At 40.9% G+C, this 15,176-nt stretch overlaps 1 protein-coding gene across 1 annotated transcript in view; it reads left to right on the top strand.

The window, feature by feature from the left end:
* The window catches only part of LOC104535485 (ADAMTS-like protein 1), a gene marked incomplete at both ends in the record, with an annotated part of 84,469 nt that overhangs the window by 52,976 nt on the left and 16,317 nt on the right, over positions 1-15,176 (top strand). The window contains 5 exon segments of the mRNA XM_010182877.1: positions 1,379-1,589; positions 8,800-8,979; positions 11,046-11,199; positions 12,515-13,448; positions 13,450-13,644. Coding sequence (XP_010181179.1) covers positions 1,379-1,589; positions 8,800-8,979; positions 11,046-11,199; positions 12,515-13,448; positions 13,450-13,644 — 1,674 coding nt within the window.

Raw genomic sequence — 15,176 nt, 5'->3', positions numbered from 1 at the left:
TCTTACCTACTAGCTATTTCAGTTTGTTATGGGTGTTACTGAAAGTGAGGGGATAAGTGCTCAAAACAACTTTATAAAATAAATAAAGAAGTTAGAATTGTTCCATGACTGTGGGATGGCACAACCTCAACCTTCTTCCATATTTCCATAATGTGTTTACTAATGCGATGCACTTTAAATGTGCTGAGCAACTTCCATTTACTGTTGATCTCAGACTGTCAGAATGGTTTTTCCTCTGCTTCTTCCACAAATTATACTTCATGCTGCTGACAGGTTTCATAACTTTCCTTCATGGTCTGAATCTATCCTGTTTGGAGCCTGAGGGCATCTTTCTTCATAGTCATCCTCTTTAGTTTCTGCCTGGCTTTGCTTTTTTCAAGGGCAGGTACTCTGAGACTTCCTTGTCCTGAATGTTTCATTTACTCTCCAGCAATCAGTTTCAATAACAACATGCAGGAAATGAAACTGTTCTTCAGGATTAGAAAAAGTGGCAGTATCTGGCTCTCACACTTTCATTTTGAATGTGGGAGTATGTACAGGTCAGTGCAATGTTTCACGTAGAGTTGATGGGAAGACTATTTTCTTATGTTCTCATTTTGAATATAAGAATTTTTTCATGTACACTTTTCTGCTTAACTCTGAACTGCCTTCTTCCACAAGAGTAGAAAACCTAATATTTTAAGCAGTTTTCTGTGTATAGCTGTCAGAATTAAGGGTTGTATTCAGTACAGCTCAAATAGAAGAAATATGGTTTTAATGTGATGAACATTGACAGTCAGCCATCGACAATCTTGTTGATGCCAGATTTGCATAGCCCGCACAGAGAAGGGCTGGCTCAGTGACAGGTCTTAAACCAGCGGTTGAAGACAATCTCCCTGCTCTCCTGTTGCATTCTTAAGGCTTTAGCACTCTTCACCTCCACAACAAGGAGAAGTCAATCAGGAACACCACAACTGGATCTTCTGGAAGAAATTCCTGCTCAGCAACTCACTGATACATTCTCTTGATGGACTTTGTTAATATCTTCAATTTTTTGTTAAAGACAGAAATAAAACCAGCTAGTTAAATTAATCCTTGAAATGCATTGGCCAGTCTTCTGCACACCAAAACCTTCTAGTTTTAGGACATAAAACTGTTCCTATGATATTGCAGGGATCCCAAAGACTTGAAGTTCAAGAGATTTTGACAGGAACTGAAAATGTAGAGGAACAGTAAATGTTCGTCATAGCCTCATACTGCAGCTACAAGAGGGGTGACAGTGATTGGAGAAGAAGAATTCCCTTTCATTTACTGCTTCTTCACTCTGTCATTATAAAAGAAGAAAAATTAAGGTGACTTTATTCTGTGCTTAAGATTTTCTCTCCTTATCCCTTCACAGATGGGAGATTGGGAAATGGAGCACCTGCAGTCTTACCTGTGGGGTTGGATTGCAAACACGAGATGTCTTCTGTTTTCATCTACTGTCAAGAGAGACTAATGAGACTGTGATTTTGGCAGATGACTTGTGTTATAAACCTAAGCCATCCCTCGTGCAAGGCTGTAATCGCTTTGACTGCCCACCCTCCTGGTATTCTACAGAATGGCAAGAGGTAAGAATGTATGTGTAATTTTATTCTATAACTGATAAAAATAGTCATTACATGCATTATCAGTGCATCATTTTGTTTTAGCCCACCATGAGGATTCATTAATCATTTTGATGTGCCATTAAAAAAATGAAAATGTGTGCCTCTTTGCACTTTAAAATAATGCATCAAAGTTTTCAGAGGTAAATAATGACTATAGCTACTTCTAATGCATAGTTACTGGAAAATCTTAACAGCTGGCTATAGATTCCAGACAAAAATGTAAATGGATTTGGGTTAGCAATACCAAGGTTTCTAGGAATATGTAGCTATAAGGATCAAGGAGGAGAGAAAGCTCTGAAGCGTGTTGGGTATTCCATGTTTTCTCAAATGATTTAGTTTAGGACAAGAAACACTCCTCATTCTTCAGAGTCACAAATGAGTGTTAGTTCTCTGTGGTAGATGGATGCCTTATTACGCTAACATTGAAAATTACTGTCTACACAATGTATCTCTACAAGGCTTTCCATCTTTGGAAAGCAACCTGAAATTAGTTTATTTGCTTCCATCTGGTTGTAAATAAAAACACTCGTGGAATTCAAAAGACTTAAAGCTTCTTTTGGAAATAATACTGCACAGGGATAAAGTATCCTGCACGGTTGTCAAGAGTAAAGGAAAACTTTTCTTTGTGGTGAAGGTGCAAGAAAAAGGCCTAAAATCTTCACTTCTGCTAGGTGCAAGGATTCATTCCATCCTATGAGAAAACTGTGAGCACTTGGCAAGATGCTCACATGTGCCCACTCATTCTCCATCTATAAAATTTGTTCTTTACTTAACAGCTAAGGAAATGTTAATGTACTCCCCTAATGAAACTGATAAGTCTGTGAAGCTGTGCTTCGTGGAAGAGGTCTAGATTTGGAGAGTCACCCCAGTAACAAAAATTTATGACAGCCTGATGTTCTGTCAAAGCAAGATGACTAGCTTATGGCATTAGTCTTATGTTTAAAACAGTTCAGTGATATTTCATGCTTTAATGTTAGTTTATCTACTTAAATTTCACATATACACATTTGCTTGGTTGTGCTTCTAATAATTCTAGGCTATAGTCATACATAAATGCTGTATTTGTAAATAACAAATAGTATTCTACTATCACATGTCATACTAAAGTCAAGCATTTCTATGTTAGTCTATGTTAGAAGGAGCACTTATGCTCATTAAAATCCTACAATTGGCCACAGTCCTTATAGTAAACAATTTTCTGTCAGTTTGAACAGTCAGAAGAGTCATACATGCTGAAGAACTTACTTTCTGCTAACAATGACCATTGGTTATAGGTCACCCTAGGATGGTACCTAGTTTCTGCTACAGCAATTTCCAAACAGGTATTTTTTTTCAATATTTGAGCATCTTCCTCAGCAGTGTAAACATGTGTATTTACACCTGTCTAAGGTAATTTTTTAGCCATTTTTTATATCTGACCAGGGACTCTCAAATATGCTGTCTCTTGGAGAAGTGTAGCAGATCTTAGAGAGAAGGGAGCGCAATTAAGCAGGAAGGCTTTAACAAGCATATTAATAAGTAATTAAATCAAACTGCTCGGTTAGTACCTTTTGTGCCTGCTGCTGCCTTCTCTGGGCTGGGTAGAGAGAGAAATCCTGTGCTGTAATTCATTACTGCAGTTTCATGAAGGTCACGTTACAGCTTTTCCACACATACTTCCACAGGCTTTGCAGGCTGGCCAGCTGTGTACATAGCTCCTCACTACATGGGCACTGAACATTTCCTGTGCTTACCTTTCACCAGGAAAGAACACCACAGAAAAATGTACTTCTCTACCTACTGTCTTCTGCCTCTGTTTAGGTTAGTATAGTGCAAGAAAAAAAGCTTAATCCTTCAAAATTTATTTCCATTCTCTCATTTTTTAGACATCTGCCTTCCTTCTTTGCACCGCCAACCTCTGTACTTTTATTTCTAGCCCATAGGAAAGCCAAGCCTCACAGTTCAGTCTCGCGCAGGTTTCCCACAAATGGCCTCCATGAGAAAACCTGAACCATCAGGCCAGCACATTGCTCTTATGGATTATTACAGCTGTTGGCTCCTGGGATGTATGAGGGAAAAGACCATCTGGACAGGATGCGAGTGCTCAGACTTCTGGAGATGAGCACCAGCCATGCAGCAAAGCTGCCATGGAGTCCTCCAGCAGAAGAAACCCTGCGGGAGAATTGCTTTCCTAGCATAAAGGGACCCACAACACCACATCCCTGAGAGGGCTCCCCACACATGGGGAGACGGAGAGTCCTGCAGGAAGGTGCCTTGCTCACACTGAGGAAGGTCCTTTAAAGCTTCACTGGGACTAGAAGATAACATCTGCTCTCCACACAGCCTGGTTTGAAGCCATTTTTTTGGACTCATCTGTGGAGTTCATTGTGCTTCTCAAAGCACTTTCTCTCAATAGTTTCAAGCAAACAAACAAACAAAATATTTAAAGGGCAATGAGCAATGTTTTCTTTACCGAGGCCTCTTATGCTTGTTAAGGAAGGGCTGTCTGAATTAAATGCCATCCAAAGTCCCAGTGTTCCTGGCAGATAAACACATTGCTTCAGATGTCAAAAGAATACTGGAACTGAGGCTGTGGTGCTTATTCAGTAATGATAATTATCAGTCTTGTAACATTCCAAGCAATTTTTTAAATATCCCTTTACAGATTCAAGACTATTTGTTTTAAATAGTTCTGGTTTTTAGCTAAATCCATTAGGATGTTTATCTTGTTTTCAACAGTGTGTTTCTGGAGGAAGGTGGATATGAGCTTTCATTTTCACAAGGCCATGTAAATATCTACTCAGATATTTAGACCTCAAATGTGAGACAACCATTCGTAGATCTTCATCCTCCTGTGTTTTATAACTGAGTAAGCACCACAGTCTCAGTTTCAGTATTCTGTTTTAGTTTCTCAGTGCTCTCCTTGCCCCAGAGATAACTAGAACAGTGGCTTGAAAACAGAGCCAGCATAGGAAAACTAGTAAGATTTTCTGACATTTTCCTAGCTAATTTTTTCTCCATATTTTAAAAAGTCCTTCCTAAATCTACAAGTGTAAGGCCTTAGAAAGCTACTGAAAGACCTGTTGAGAGAAAAATGTTTACTGCCTTTGTAGATGCTTTATCTTACTGTAGAGTCATAGCAGAGAATTAATTTTGAGAGTGAAGCCAAAACTTGTCCTGCTGTAGTCCCACCACCTTGAGCAGAGGGCAATGCAAATTAAAACACCTGGAAGACCTGAGGGGTTGGACAGCCTCCTTCCTCAACTGTTCCTGTAAACAGGACTGACTGTGCAATTGCACCTGTCAGACATTTAGCTACTGACCCAGAACAGTAGCAGCTGTGGTACTGAGTTGCCTAGCTCTTTATTTTTCATTAATAACTGCCTCTTTTCCACAAGTTTGAGAAGAGACCAGCTTTCTGGTCTCCCAAACAATGGAAATGGTGGTTTTGCCTGAATCCTGTGTACTGTATGCATGTGTGTAGATGTTCATAGGCATGTGCTGAGGCAGAGAGATGGCCCTCTTTCTCTCTTTGCTTTCAATGGCACCATCAATTTTTTGTGTCAATTACCATTTACAGATTCTTGTATGAGCAGAACAGATACCAAAGCAATGACTGCTATGGGAGAAGCGAAGGCCTCAGTTCTATCAACAGTTTAGGATTACATATGCTAGCCCTTCTAATAAAGGAGAAAATAGCTGCTGTGGGGATCTCTTTCTTGCCTATATCGTACCCACTCCTTTATATCTGCAGAAGTGCTGTGCAGTCACCCAATGGTTAAAGCTAGCCAGAAACATAATTAGCTTTAGCCTAGATTAATTTTCCACTCTGGTTTACTATGCAGGCACACAGACACACCAATATATGGCAAAAGGCAGCACAAAACCAGCAATGACTTGCTGGCAAAATCAGGTGTGTTGGTTGCCTTCTCTGATGTTGGCCTTGCCTCATGTTTGCTTAAGCTAATTGTCAAACTAGGCAGCAATGTGGGGAATATGCCACTCTGCACATTGGTACCCTGGCAAAGTCCCAGATCCCCTGTAAAGGAATGTCAGGGGGTATTGTGCTTGGCTCTGCTCAGAAGCTGTGGGAGGCAGGAATATCCTGAGACATAGTTCAAACAGACATGCTTTACCTACTGGGGTGGACGAAGTGTCTCTGTTGTAACAGTGCTGTGAGATCTTTCTGCACAGCAGAGAGGGAACACATTATTCAGATGCTGTATGCCCAGAAGAGGATCCTCTCAAAACTACTGTTTCATGTTGCCTCTAAATACAAGCAGATGTTGTTGTCATTGATTACTCTCTTTCTTGGAAAAATGTGAGGTCTGGAAGCTTCCACTAGAGGAAATACAGCAAGATCCCAGGGTAGTGAGGGCTCCAGAGGTAAAATTCAGGTACAGACACAGCTTCAGTGCAGTAATCCTGTCCTAGAAGGGTATTCCTGACCACAAGGAGAAATCTCATTACTGTGTTTGTCTCTCTCTGGCACTGAGCAATAGAGTTTGGTGTTGAGTAGCAAATTATTCTTCAAAGAACAAAGCTATGTGAGTGACTGAAGGGCAAGAAGCAAGAAAATATCTGTTTTGTTTTAGTCTTTTATCCAGTAATGATGGAAAGTCAAGGAGACTTCCAAGGATTTGACTGATTGACAGAAGGATCATGCTTTTGTTGAAGTCATACAGTGCCTAACCTATTTTGACTCTGATATGTGATGACAGCCCTTAGGAAATCTTGAAATAATACTTCTAATCATATTTTTCTTGATTTAGACTCTCATCAGGAATGAATTGTCCTCAAATGAAAGGTTGATAAATGTTTTCTTTTGTTGAAAACTGAAGTATTGTTTAATTTTTGGAAGCCTTTGAGCTTTGTAGCATTCTAAGTAAGTAGAACAAAAGCTATTTTTACTCATTAGGGAACAAACCAAACTGAATATAAATATGTCTTCTTGCACTTCCTTTCTATCTTTCAAGGAAAATGTATATCCCAAACAATCAGGCTAGCATTCAAGTTTACACAGCAATCTGTTTAAGAGAGAAGGGCCTTTCATGACTGCAAGATTTTTTAAAACAGTCCCTTTTTAACCACTTGAGTATAAGATTTAATAATTCATACATTTTTCTGCTTCTGAGGCATAATTCCCATGTTGTAAGCTATAAGCAACTCCTGGGCATGTCAATGTAGTGCAAGCTCCCCCTTGTTCTTTGCTAGGAGAAAGGAGAAAAGGAGTTGAGCTGGCTGGACTGAGCAGAAGAACTGGGAGTCTGTTACCAACCTCAGGAAAAAAAATAGAGAAAAAAGGCTGAGCAACCAAGTTTAGAAAAAAAGACTCAGGAAAGCTGTTAAATCTGCTTGTTCAAAATTTCTTGCCCTGCTTGGGTAGCATATGGATACAGAGAGGGATATTTACATTAAAGAGAGAGGGAAGGTGGGTTCTCTGGATATTACTCATCCCAATTTACTTTGACTCAAACCTTTCCTCCTCACTTTTTGGAAAAAGTACACACTGCCATCATGCCAGCCATAAATATAAAAAGGCTATATGGATATTTAATGGTTTGTTATATTAACCTTATAAACCAATTTACCGAGGCTAACAGCAGACTGCAGCTGATATACAACTTCTACATGAAATAAAAATAAGAGAAATTACATAGTACAGAAAGTCTTCAGTGACAGGAATTTGGGGCTGGACAGTTAAGTTTTGAGCTGCACTAGCAATAGACCTCATGCAGGTCAGAAACGGGAAATGAGAAAATTACAAAAAGAAGGAAAAGCAAAGTAATAAACTGAGGAAATTTTTATTTATCACAATCTCAAATTTCCAGATCTTTTTCTTGCTAATAAAAACCTTTTTTTTAACAAGCTGAATTTGAATATTTAGTTCAAGCTAAGTATTTAGTTCATCGCTACTGATATCTAATATGTATAATCAAATCCTGGAAATGAAGGTCTTGAATCATCTGTGGCTGGAGAAGATTCTTCCACTCTCTCTGGCACAATAAGTAGCATAGGCAGAACTCAGGCAGAGACATTAGAGAGTTAGGCTAGAGAGCTGGGCCAAGAGGAACCTAATGAAGTTCAACAAAGGCAAATGCAGGATCCTGTACCTAGGGAAGGATAATGCACCAGTACAGGTCACAGCATGACGTACTGGAAAGCAACTCTGCAGAGAAGGACCTGGGAGTCCTGGTGGACGACAGGTTAACCATGGGCCAGCAATGTGCTCTTGTGGCCAAGAAGACCAATGGCATCCTGGGGTGCATTACGAAGAGTGTGGTCAGCAGGTCAAGGGAGGTTATCCTCCCACTCTGCTCTGCCCTGGTGAAGCCACATCTGGAGTACTGTGTTCAGTTCTGGGCTTCCCAGTTCAAGGAAGATAAGGAACTACCGGAGAGAGTCCAGTGGAAGGCTATGGAGATGAGGGGACTGAAGCAACTCCTGTATGAGGAAAGGCTGAGAGATCTGGGTCTGTTTAGCCTGGAGAAGAGAAGACTGAGTGAGGATCTTATTAATGCTTATAAAAATCTAAAAGGCAGGTGTCAAGAGGATGAGCCCAGACTCTTTTCAGTGGTGCCCTGCGACAGGCAAAGAGGCAAAAGGCACCAACTGGGGCATGAGAATTTCTATCTGAACATGAGGAAAAACTTCTTTACTTTAAGGGTTACGGAGCACTGGAACAAGCTGCACAGGGAGGCTGTGGAGTCTCCTTCTCTGGAGATATTAGAAACCCACCTGGATGCCATCCTGTGCAACCTGCTGTAGGTGAACCTGCTTTGGCAGGGGGATTGGACTAGACAATCTCTAGAGGTCCCTTGCAGCCCCTACCAGTCTGTGATTCTGTGGCTCTGTGATTAGGATGTAGAACCTACACACTCTGTGCAAGTATCTCATTTCCAGTTGGTGGTTACAGAAAAGGACAGCTTTTCCACATCCATGCCGCAATTCTAACCCATTGTTTCTGTGTCTTTTGTACAAATGCCTGAGATCAGAAGATTTCTGAAATAATGAAGCCATTTTTGTAAATATTAGCAAAATAAGCTGTTTCCACTTTCCAAAATATTTTTTTAAGTATTTTCTATTTGGCCAAAACTGAGTTTTGATTTCTATCCAAATTCACAAGTAATTTTTGCTGCAAGTTACCATGGTGCAAGTGTGGTGCGTGGGCACTGACTCTCATCTCCCACAGTGTTCACAGACATGTGGTGGTGGTATGCAGAAGCGAGATACACTTTGCAAGCAGCGCCTGGCAGATGGAAGTTTGTTAGAGCTGCCAGAAACCTTCTGCTCTATGCCAAGGCCAGTTACCCAACAAGCCTGCAAAAATGAGGATTGTCCCCATGAGTGGCTTCTCTCTGACTGGACACAGGTATGCTCTTTGTATGCACAAGTATTGTGCTGTTCTTGGTGATGAAGTTCCTTTGTCTCTTGGGATAAAAGAGTTAAATTAGCTCATACTGCACAAAACGTGTTGTGCCCCATTTTGTCCTGTAATATGTTGTTATCGTCCTGGTAGGGAATGTGATCACTAACTCAGTGTTCCTCTTTGGAACTTGCCTCCACAGATGTGGTTTAGCCATCTAACAAAACCATTAAGACCTCCCTTCTGGTGTTAACACAAACCATGCTCAAAACAATAAATCCCCGCCTTGTTCCATGCCTTATGCTTATGTTAATCCAAGGCATCAATTAAGAGCAATCTTTACTCCCCCAAGCTAAATGCTTTTTCTTCCCAAAGCCTGGCTGTTCTGATGTTAATAGTCTTTTCCTCTTGGGGCCACTCCAGCCTTTCCCTATGACGCAGAGAAGAGTAGAGATTCCCTATAGCAGTTTGCTATAGGCACATCATTACAGATACCAAGAAGAATCACAGAATCATTTCATAGAATCATTTGGTTGGAAAAGACCTTTAAGATCATTGAGTCCAACCATAATGTCTCTTTCACCAATTCTTTTTAATTTTAGCACACTTCTTTTGCAATGTTAGCTAGCTATTTCCTTCCTTCAATTTAGGAATGACAAAACAAACTCATTCTACTCAAGTCTCTTGCACTTCCCCAGGCTCCCTTTCTGGCCCCATGTGGCTTAGGAAAAATTTCCTTTATATTTATGACAGTATAACTAAAAATATAATTTGGTCTTCTAAGCCAGTAAACATGAAAATCATTCATCATCTTGCAATCTCTGCCTCTGCTCTCCCAGTTCTCTTTCATGGAAAGAGATGGAAATTGTCCTAATTGTGAAAGAAGCATTGTCACATTTCAGAGCTGTACCACCCACACCCTTTGTGTGTTGATCTTTCTTGACATTTTATTCAAATAAGTGGATATTCTCATTAAGTCTGCTGCCAGGAAACACACAGCCATTCTGGCAGGGAAGATAGTAATTCTCTTCCCAGTCTGTCCTTCTTCACAAGAAGTTGCTACATGGTTTATTTTTATGTTGACACCCATACAACTTGCATTTCTGCATATTGGCACTTAGTAAAATAAAATCTGACTTCTCTCTTTCCTGCCCATTTCACTTGAAGGTTGTCATGTTCTTGCTTTTCCTACCCTTAGAGCGTTTTCCCCCTCTCATGTCATGTCCAGTTCCCATTACCACATGTGCATCTACATGTAACAGAAGTGCATGTATCTTTGTGCTACCAACTTTACAGCACTCAACCTACTTTCCAGCACCTTTACAGACTGCTGCCTGGATCCCAGTGCAACGGCACTGCCTGTATTCTCACTTTCTGTGATGCTGTATACATAAATATGAAATAAAATGAGCACGCTGAATTCCATTGAACAATCTCCACCTGTGCATTGAGCATCACAGTCTGGTATTAGAGGGTTTATACTTCCTTGTGTAAGCCATGTGTGGTAGCTACTCGGCTGAGGTAACTCATTGGTATCTGAAACAATCTTCCATTTATTATTTCTAATAGATCTGCAACACTAAAGCTCAAAGATTAAATCTGGGCCAGATTTTAGCAGAACAGGATGTGTCTGTGAAGTGTAACTCAGTGTGGTCTGCTCTTGGCTATAAGCGAGATTTTTTCCAGCCAGCAGACACAAACATACAGATACAAAGTGCAAAGACAAGCTTTGTGCTGTAGCATGGTACCATTAAAACAAGTGACAACATCTGAGAGAAAAAACTGCTAAAGGGATCGTGGGAAGATTCAAAGCCTGAAAAGACAGAAAATGCCTGATAGGATGATCTCCTACTCTGCTTGCACTGTTTGCAACCAACTGGCCAGGTGCTGCTCTGCTTTATTCTGCTACCACAGTTTGAAAACCATAACTGATCTATACCATGGTATGAGTATGCAATGTGGATATGGGAGGTGAAGGGGTGGGAGTTGGGACAAGGACTACCCTTTTGCTTTTAATATACTCTTTTGCTTTTAATATACCTTGTTCCTAAGGTTTCTCATTCTGTTCCTAGTGTTCAGTGAGCTGTGGAGAGGGCACCCAGAGTCGAAATGCCATTTGCAGAAAGATGCTGAAAACTGGAGGCTCTGTCATCATCAGTTCCTCACTGTGTCCACCTTTGCCATTCTCATCCTTGATCAGGCCCTGTGCACTAGGCATCTGTGCAAGTAAGTAGAAAAGATACTTGGGAATGTCTGGGGAAAGGGGGCTTTTTGAATGCCCATCACTAAGAAATCCATGCTGCCATCTGTTCCATAACATTCTCTTGCACTAGTATTACTCAGTCGTGCAGAGTGGCTGCTGCTGCTGAGTTTTCCTGTCTGTGAACAAGTATGCTTTGCTTAGCAATAAGGGAAATAGGTGGATGAGAGCTATAAATTTTATTGTTGGAGCTGGGTCTAAGCCAATGTGCTGGAAGGAAGCTGCTTGTTTCTGGAAGAACTGGCTCAAAATTCTGACCCAAATCTAGATCTAATTTCACAACTGGAATGTAGAGGCTCAAAGATACAGCACAGCAGCCTGAGGGCAGCTGCAAATAAACTACAAGAACAGCTGCAAAGAAAATGGTTGGTAAGGGATTTTGTTGAAGATAATTTTAAAATGTATTATTTTCAAAATGTATTATTTTATTATGTCACTCAGAAAACTCTAAGACCTTGAATTTTTAATTAATTATGCAACATGAGTTAGATGTATTTTATGTTGGTATTTCATGCATTTCTTGTTGCTCTTCACAAGAGCAATAGCCTCCCTGTATGCCCTTTCCTGGCTTGCAGTAAGCCAACTGGATATGCACAAGTGACAGTCAGCCTAGCTTCAGCTCAAAACTGATTATGAACTGTGAAACTACTAAATGTTGGGTATGTCAGGGAGAAAAGAAGATCAGATATTCAGAACCAAAGCTAGGACCAAATGTTGCATGGTATTTACTAATAATATGCTGATTTATTTTGTGCTTCATAACAGAGATCTCTGTCACAGAGATCTGGAAACTGGAAGAACACTCTGAACTAGTGAGCTTTAATAGCATTTACCATGCTTTTAAGGCTACTGTGGACAGTTTTTTTCTGTTCAACATTACCTCCTGAAGTACCAGCATTTTCATTCTTCTTTACCACTCAGCTGCAAGATCATGTTGCCTTTGAGGGTCTGGATGGTAAACACTTGTCTTTTCAATGTATTTATTAAGCAACAATCTTTATCTAAATACTTCAGAACTACATTGTCACTCAAGTTTTGTCCCTGCCATAAAGCTTTTATCCCTGGATCTTTGGTTTCCACATGTACCCTGAGTGGGACTACTTTTGCATTCCTAAAGTGTGCCTTGTTACTCCTCTTACTTAACTGCTCCAACTTAATGTTCAGCAGCTGGTGCTCAGTTTGTCCCATTCCTGTTTAATGCATCAGATGCTGCCAGCACCAAAGTAACCTGCTTGTTTTGTTTAACAGTATCACATACTAACAGTATTAATGATATTTCAGGGCACAACAGGCCAGCTCATAAGCAAAGCCCCCATATTATGGCTGTAAAGAAAGTCTACATCCAGACAAGGAAGCTGAGGAAGCTACACTTTATTGTGGGTGGGTATGCCTACCTGCTGCCAAAAACCTCCATTATTCTCCAATGTCCCACAAGAAGGTTCCGGAAATCAATGATTACTTGGGAGAAGGATGGCAAGAGACTTGTGAGTTCAGCTCACATGATTGTTGCACCCTATGGGTACATGAAAATCCATCGTTTAAAGCCTTCAGACACCGGAACATACACCTGCACAGCAGGGCCAGCCCAGGAGCATTTTGTAATTAAACTGATTGGAAGCAACAAGATCATTGCTGGGCAGCCGACTGGTATTAGGGAGGAAGAGGCCATGAGAATGGCCAGCTTAAATGTAGCCTTGCGAACACAGGAGAAACATATCAACAGGATTTTCCTCAATGGGAGTAAGGCTGAAAAGCAAGGACACCTTGCTGACCCCAGCAGCTGGTATGATGATATTGTCTTGAGGCTGCTACAGCACAGGGGCTGGCCAGGGGAAAATCAGGAGTCCTGGGAAGCCCAGGAGTCCATGGAGAGAAAAGCATCCTCAGAGGAGGACCACAGCCGAGAGTACAGCCTGCCATTTACCATGGTCACAGAGCAGAAGCGCTTGGATGATATGATAAGGAACTTGTCTCAACAGCCTGAGGAGCTTAAAGATATCTACACTGAGCAGCTTGTTGTGCACCTGGCTCATGAGGTTTTCAAGAGCCACTTGGAGCATCAGGAATCTCTCCTGAAAGCATCAAGGCGAAGAGTAGATTCAACCTCAGTGAGGTACCCTCTTCACAGACATGTTTCTGGATTTACCAGCTCCCTAAGGATATCGTCTGCTGAAGCACTTCTTCCCATCTCTGCAGACCTGGCAAATGGCTTGAGCACAAAAGCCTGCCATCCTCCGAAAGATTTCAGCAGCACAACAGCTTTCTGCTTCAGAGGTTGTTACTCACCTGGGACAGACGGTGGTCCTAGCCAGTGGCACAGTGAGCGTGCTACTTCATTGTGAAGCAGTAGGAAACCCAAAGCCCACCATCAGCTGGGCTAAGAATGGAGAGAAGGTGAAATATAATGATAGGTAAAACTTATTATTTAACTTTTAAGAACATATTTTATATTTTGACTCTTCAGTTTCCATGTTTACTGCCTGTCAGCTCCATGGACAAAACCATATTTTGCTGTAGTCTGATTTCATAGCAGAAAGAAGGGCTAACACATGTGAAGTGGTAAACAGGGCACTGTAACATCTGGGTGCTGGGTCAGTATGGTGTGGAAATCAGGAGCTTTACTTCTGTTTCAGTAAGTAAAAAGAAGAGTTTTTAAAGTACTCAAGTACATAAGTGCCTAATGCAGTCAACAGAGCACTCCACAGCTGGACGCTGGGGGCTTTAGTGTGTTTTCCCATCTGAAGGTGAAGGTATGTGCTATGAATATTGGTTTTGATTACTTGAAGACTGATTATTGTTTGTTACTATTATCCTCTGTTGGAGTTATGAATTGCACCTCTCACAGTGCTCCAGCACAGTCTGCCGGACGTGGTTGTGGTAACAGATGACAGAGGAAGTGAGGCTTCTGCCTTCCACACATGTACCTGTGTGTAAAACTGCCTCAGGAGAAACCCCAGGAGCATTACAATCACCATTCCCTGTATATGTTCTGATAGAGGCCAGAAACTGTGGAACCATACTTCATGGCTATTTGCAGCTATGCTGTCATCTTAATACACTGATCTCTAAGCATTAGTCTTATGTGGGTTGGTGCACCCTCATCTGTTCAAACTTCAGTGTGCTGGTCCCACATGTTGCCTGAGAAAATGCTTTTATCAGTGTACCACAGATATGATGCTGTTTCTCTTTCAAGTAGCCTTTACCTGCCTATTACTCCACATTATTTGTTTGTGTGCAAGAGCACAAAAGAATGTATAATTTACAATGCTAGTTATATGCTTAACTGTGTTGAAAACATATATTTTTCTCATGTGTATACTTAAAATTTGATGTTTTGGTCCTGATCTGTGAAAAAGTGGTGTATAAGGATAGGCAGAGAGTGTAAGAGGCAGTTGTATTAACTAACATGGTACGACAAAGCAGCCCAAGTACCTGCTAGCAGCTCTTTCTGCACAATATACTGACCTCAGTTAAGATATCTGAATTTGGTCATAAAGTCAGCTTGAGAAATAAGAAAAGACAGAGTCAAGGCAAAAATTAATTTCCAGTGTGGTGCCTGTAGATCACTCAGTAAAGTCTTGATGGAGAGGTACAATTGCTCCTTCTGCATAGTTATGCAATTAGTTTATTTAGCTCTTTTCTCACTTTGGCCACTGAATCACTCAAAAATCATTGTTTAATGTACTGAATTTCCTGGTTCTTGTCCATCTTTCTGTGTCTGAAGGCTACTGTGTATACTAGGTTTCACACAGAAAATGGCATCTTTCGGAGGGGGAGTGAGTGGACAATAAGAGGAAGAATGTATCTCTTTGTGAAAATCACATGCAGTCTTAATCAAAACTTGGACCTACAGTATCCCTTTGTTTGGCCATATTCCTGTGAAAATATCTTCATGGTCCCCCAAAAGTTTCACATATAGATTTTCATTGCCAGTGGTTACATC

Source organism: Mesitornis unicolor, unplaced genomic scaffold (assembly GCF_000695765.1).
Source record: "Mesitornis unicolor isolate BGI_N332 unplaced genomic scaffold, ASM69576v1 scaffold23034, whole genome shotgun sequence".
NCBI lineage: Eukaryota > Metazoa > Chordata > Aves > Mesitornithiformes > Mesitornithidae > Mesitornis > Mesitornis unicolor.
The sequence above is the reverse complement of the archived record's forward strand: the minus strand, read 5'-3'. Positions and strand labels throughout refer to the sequence as shown.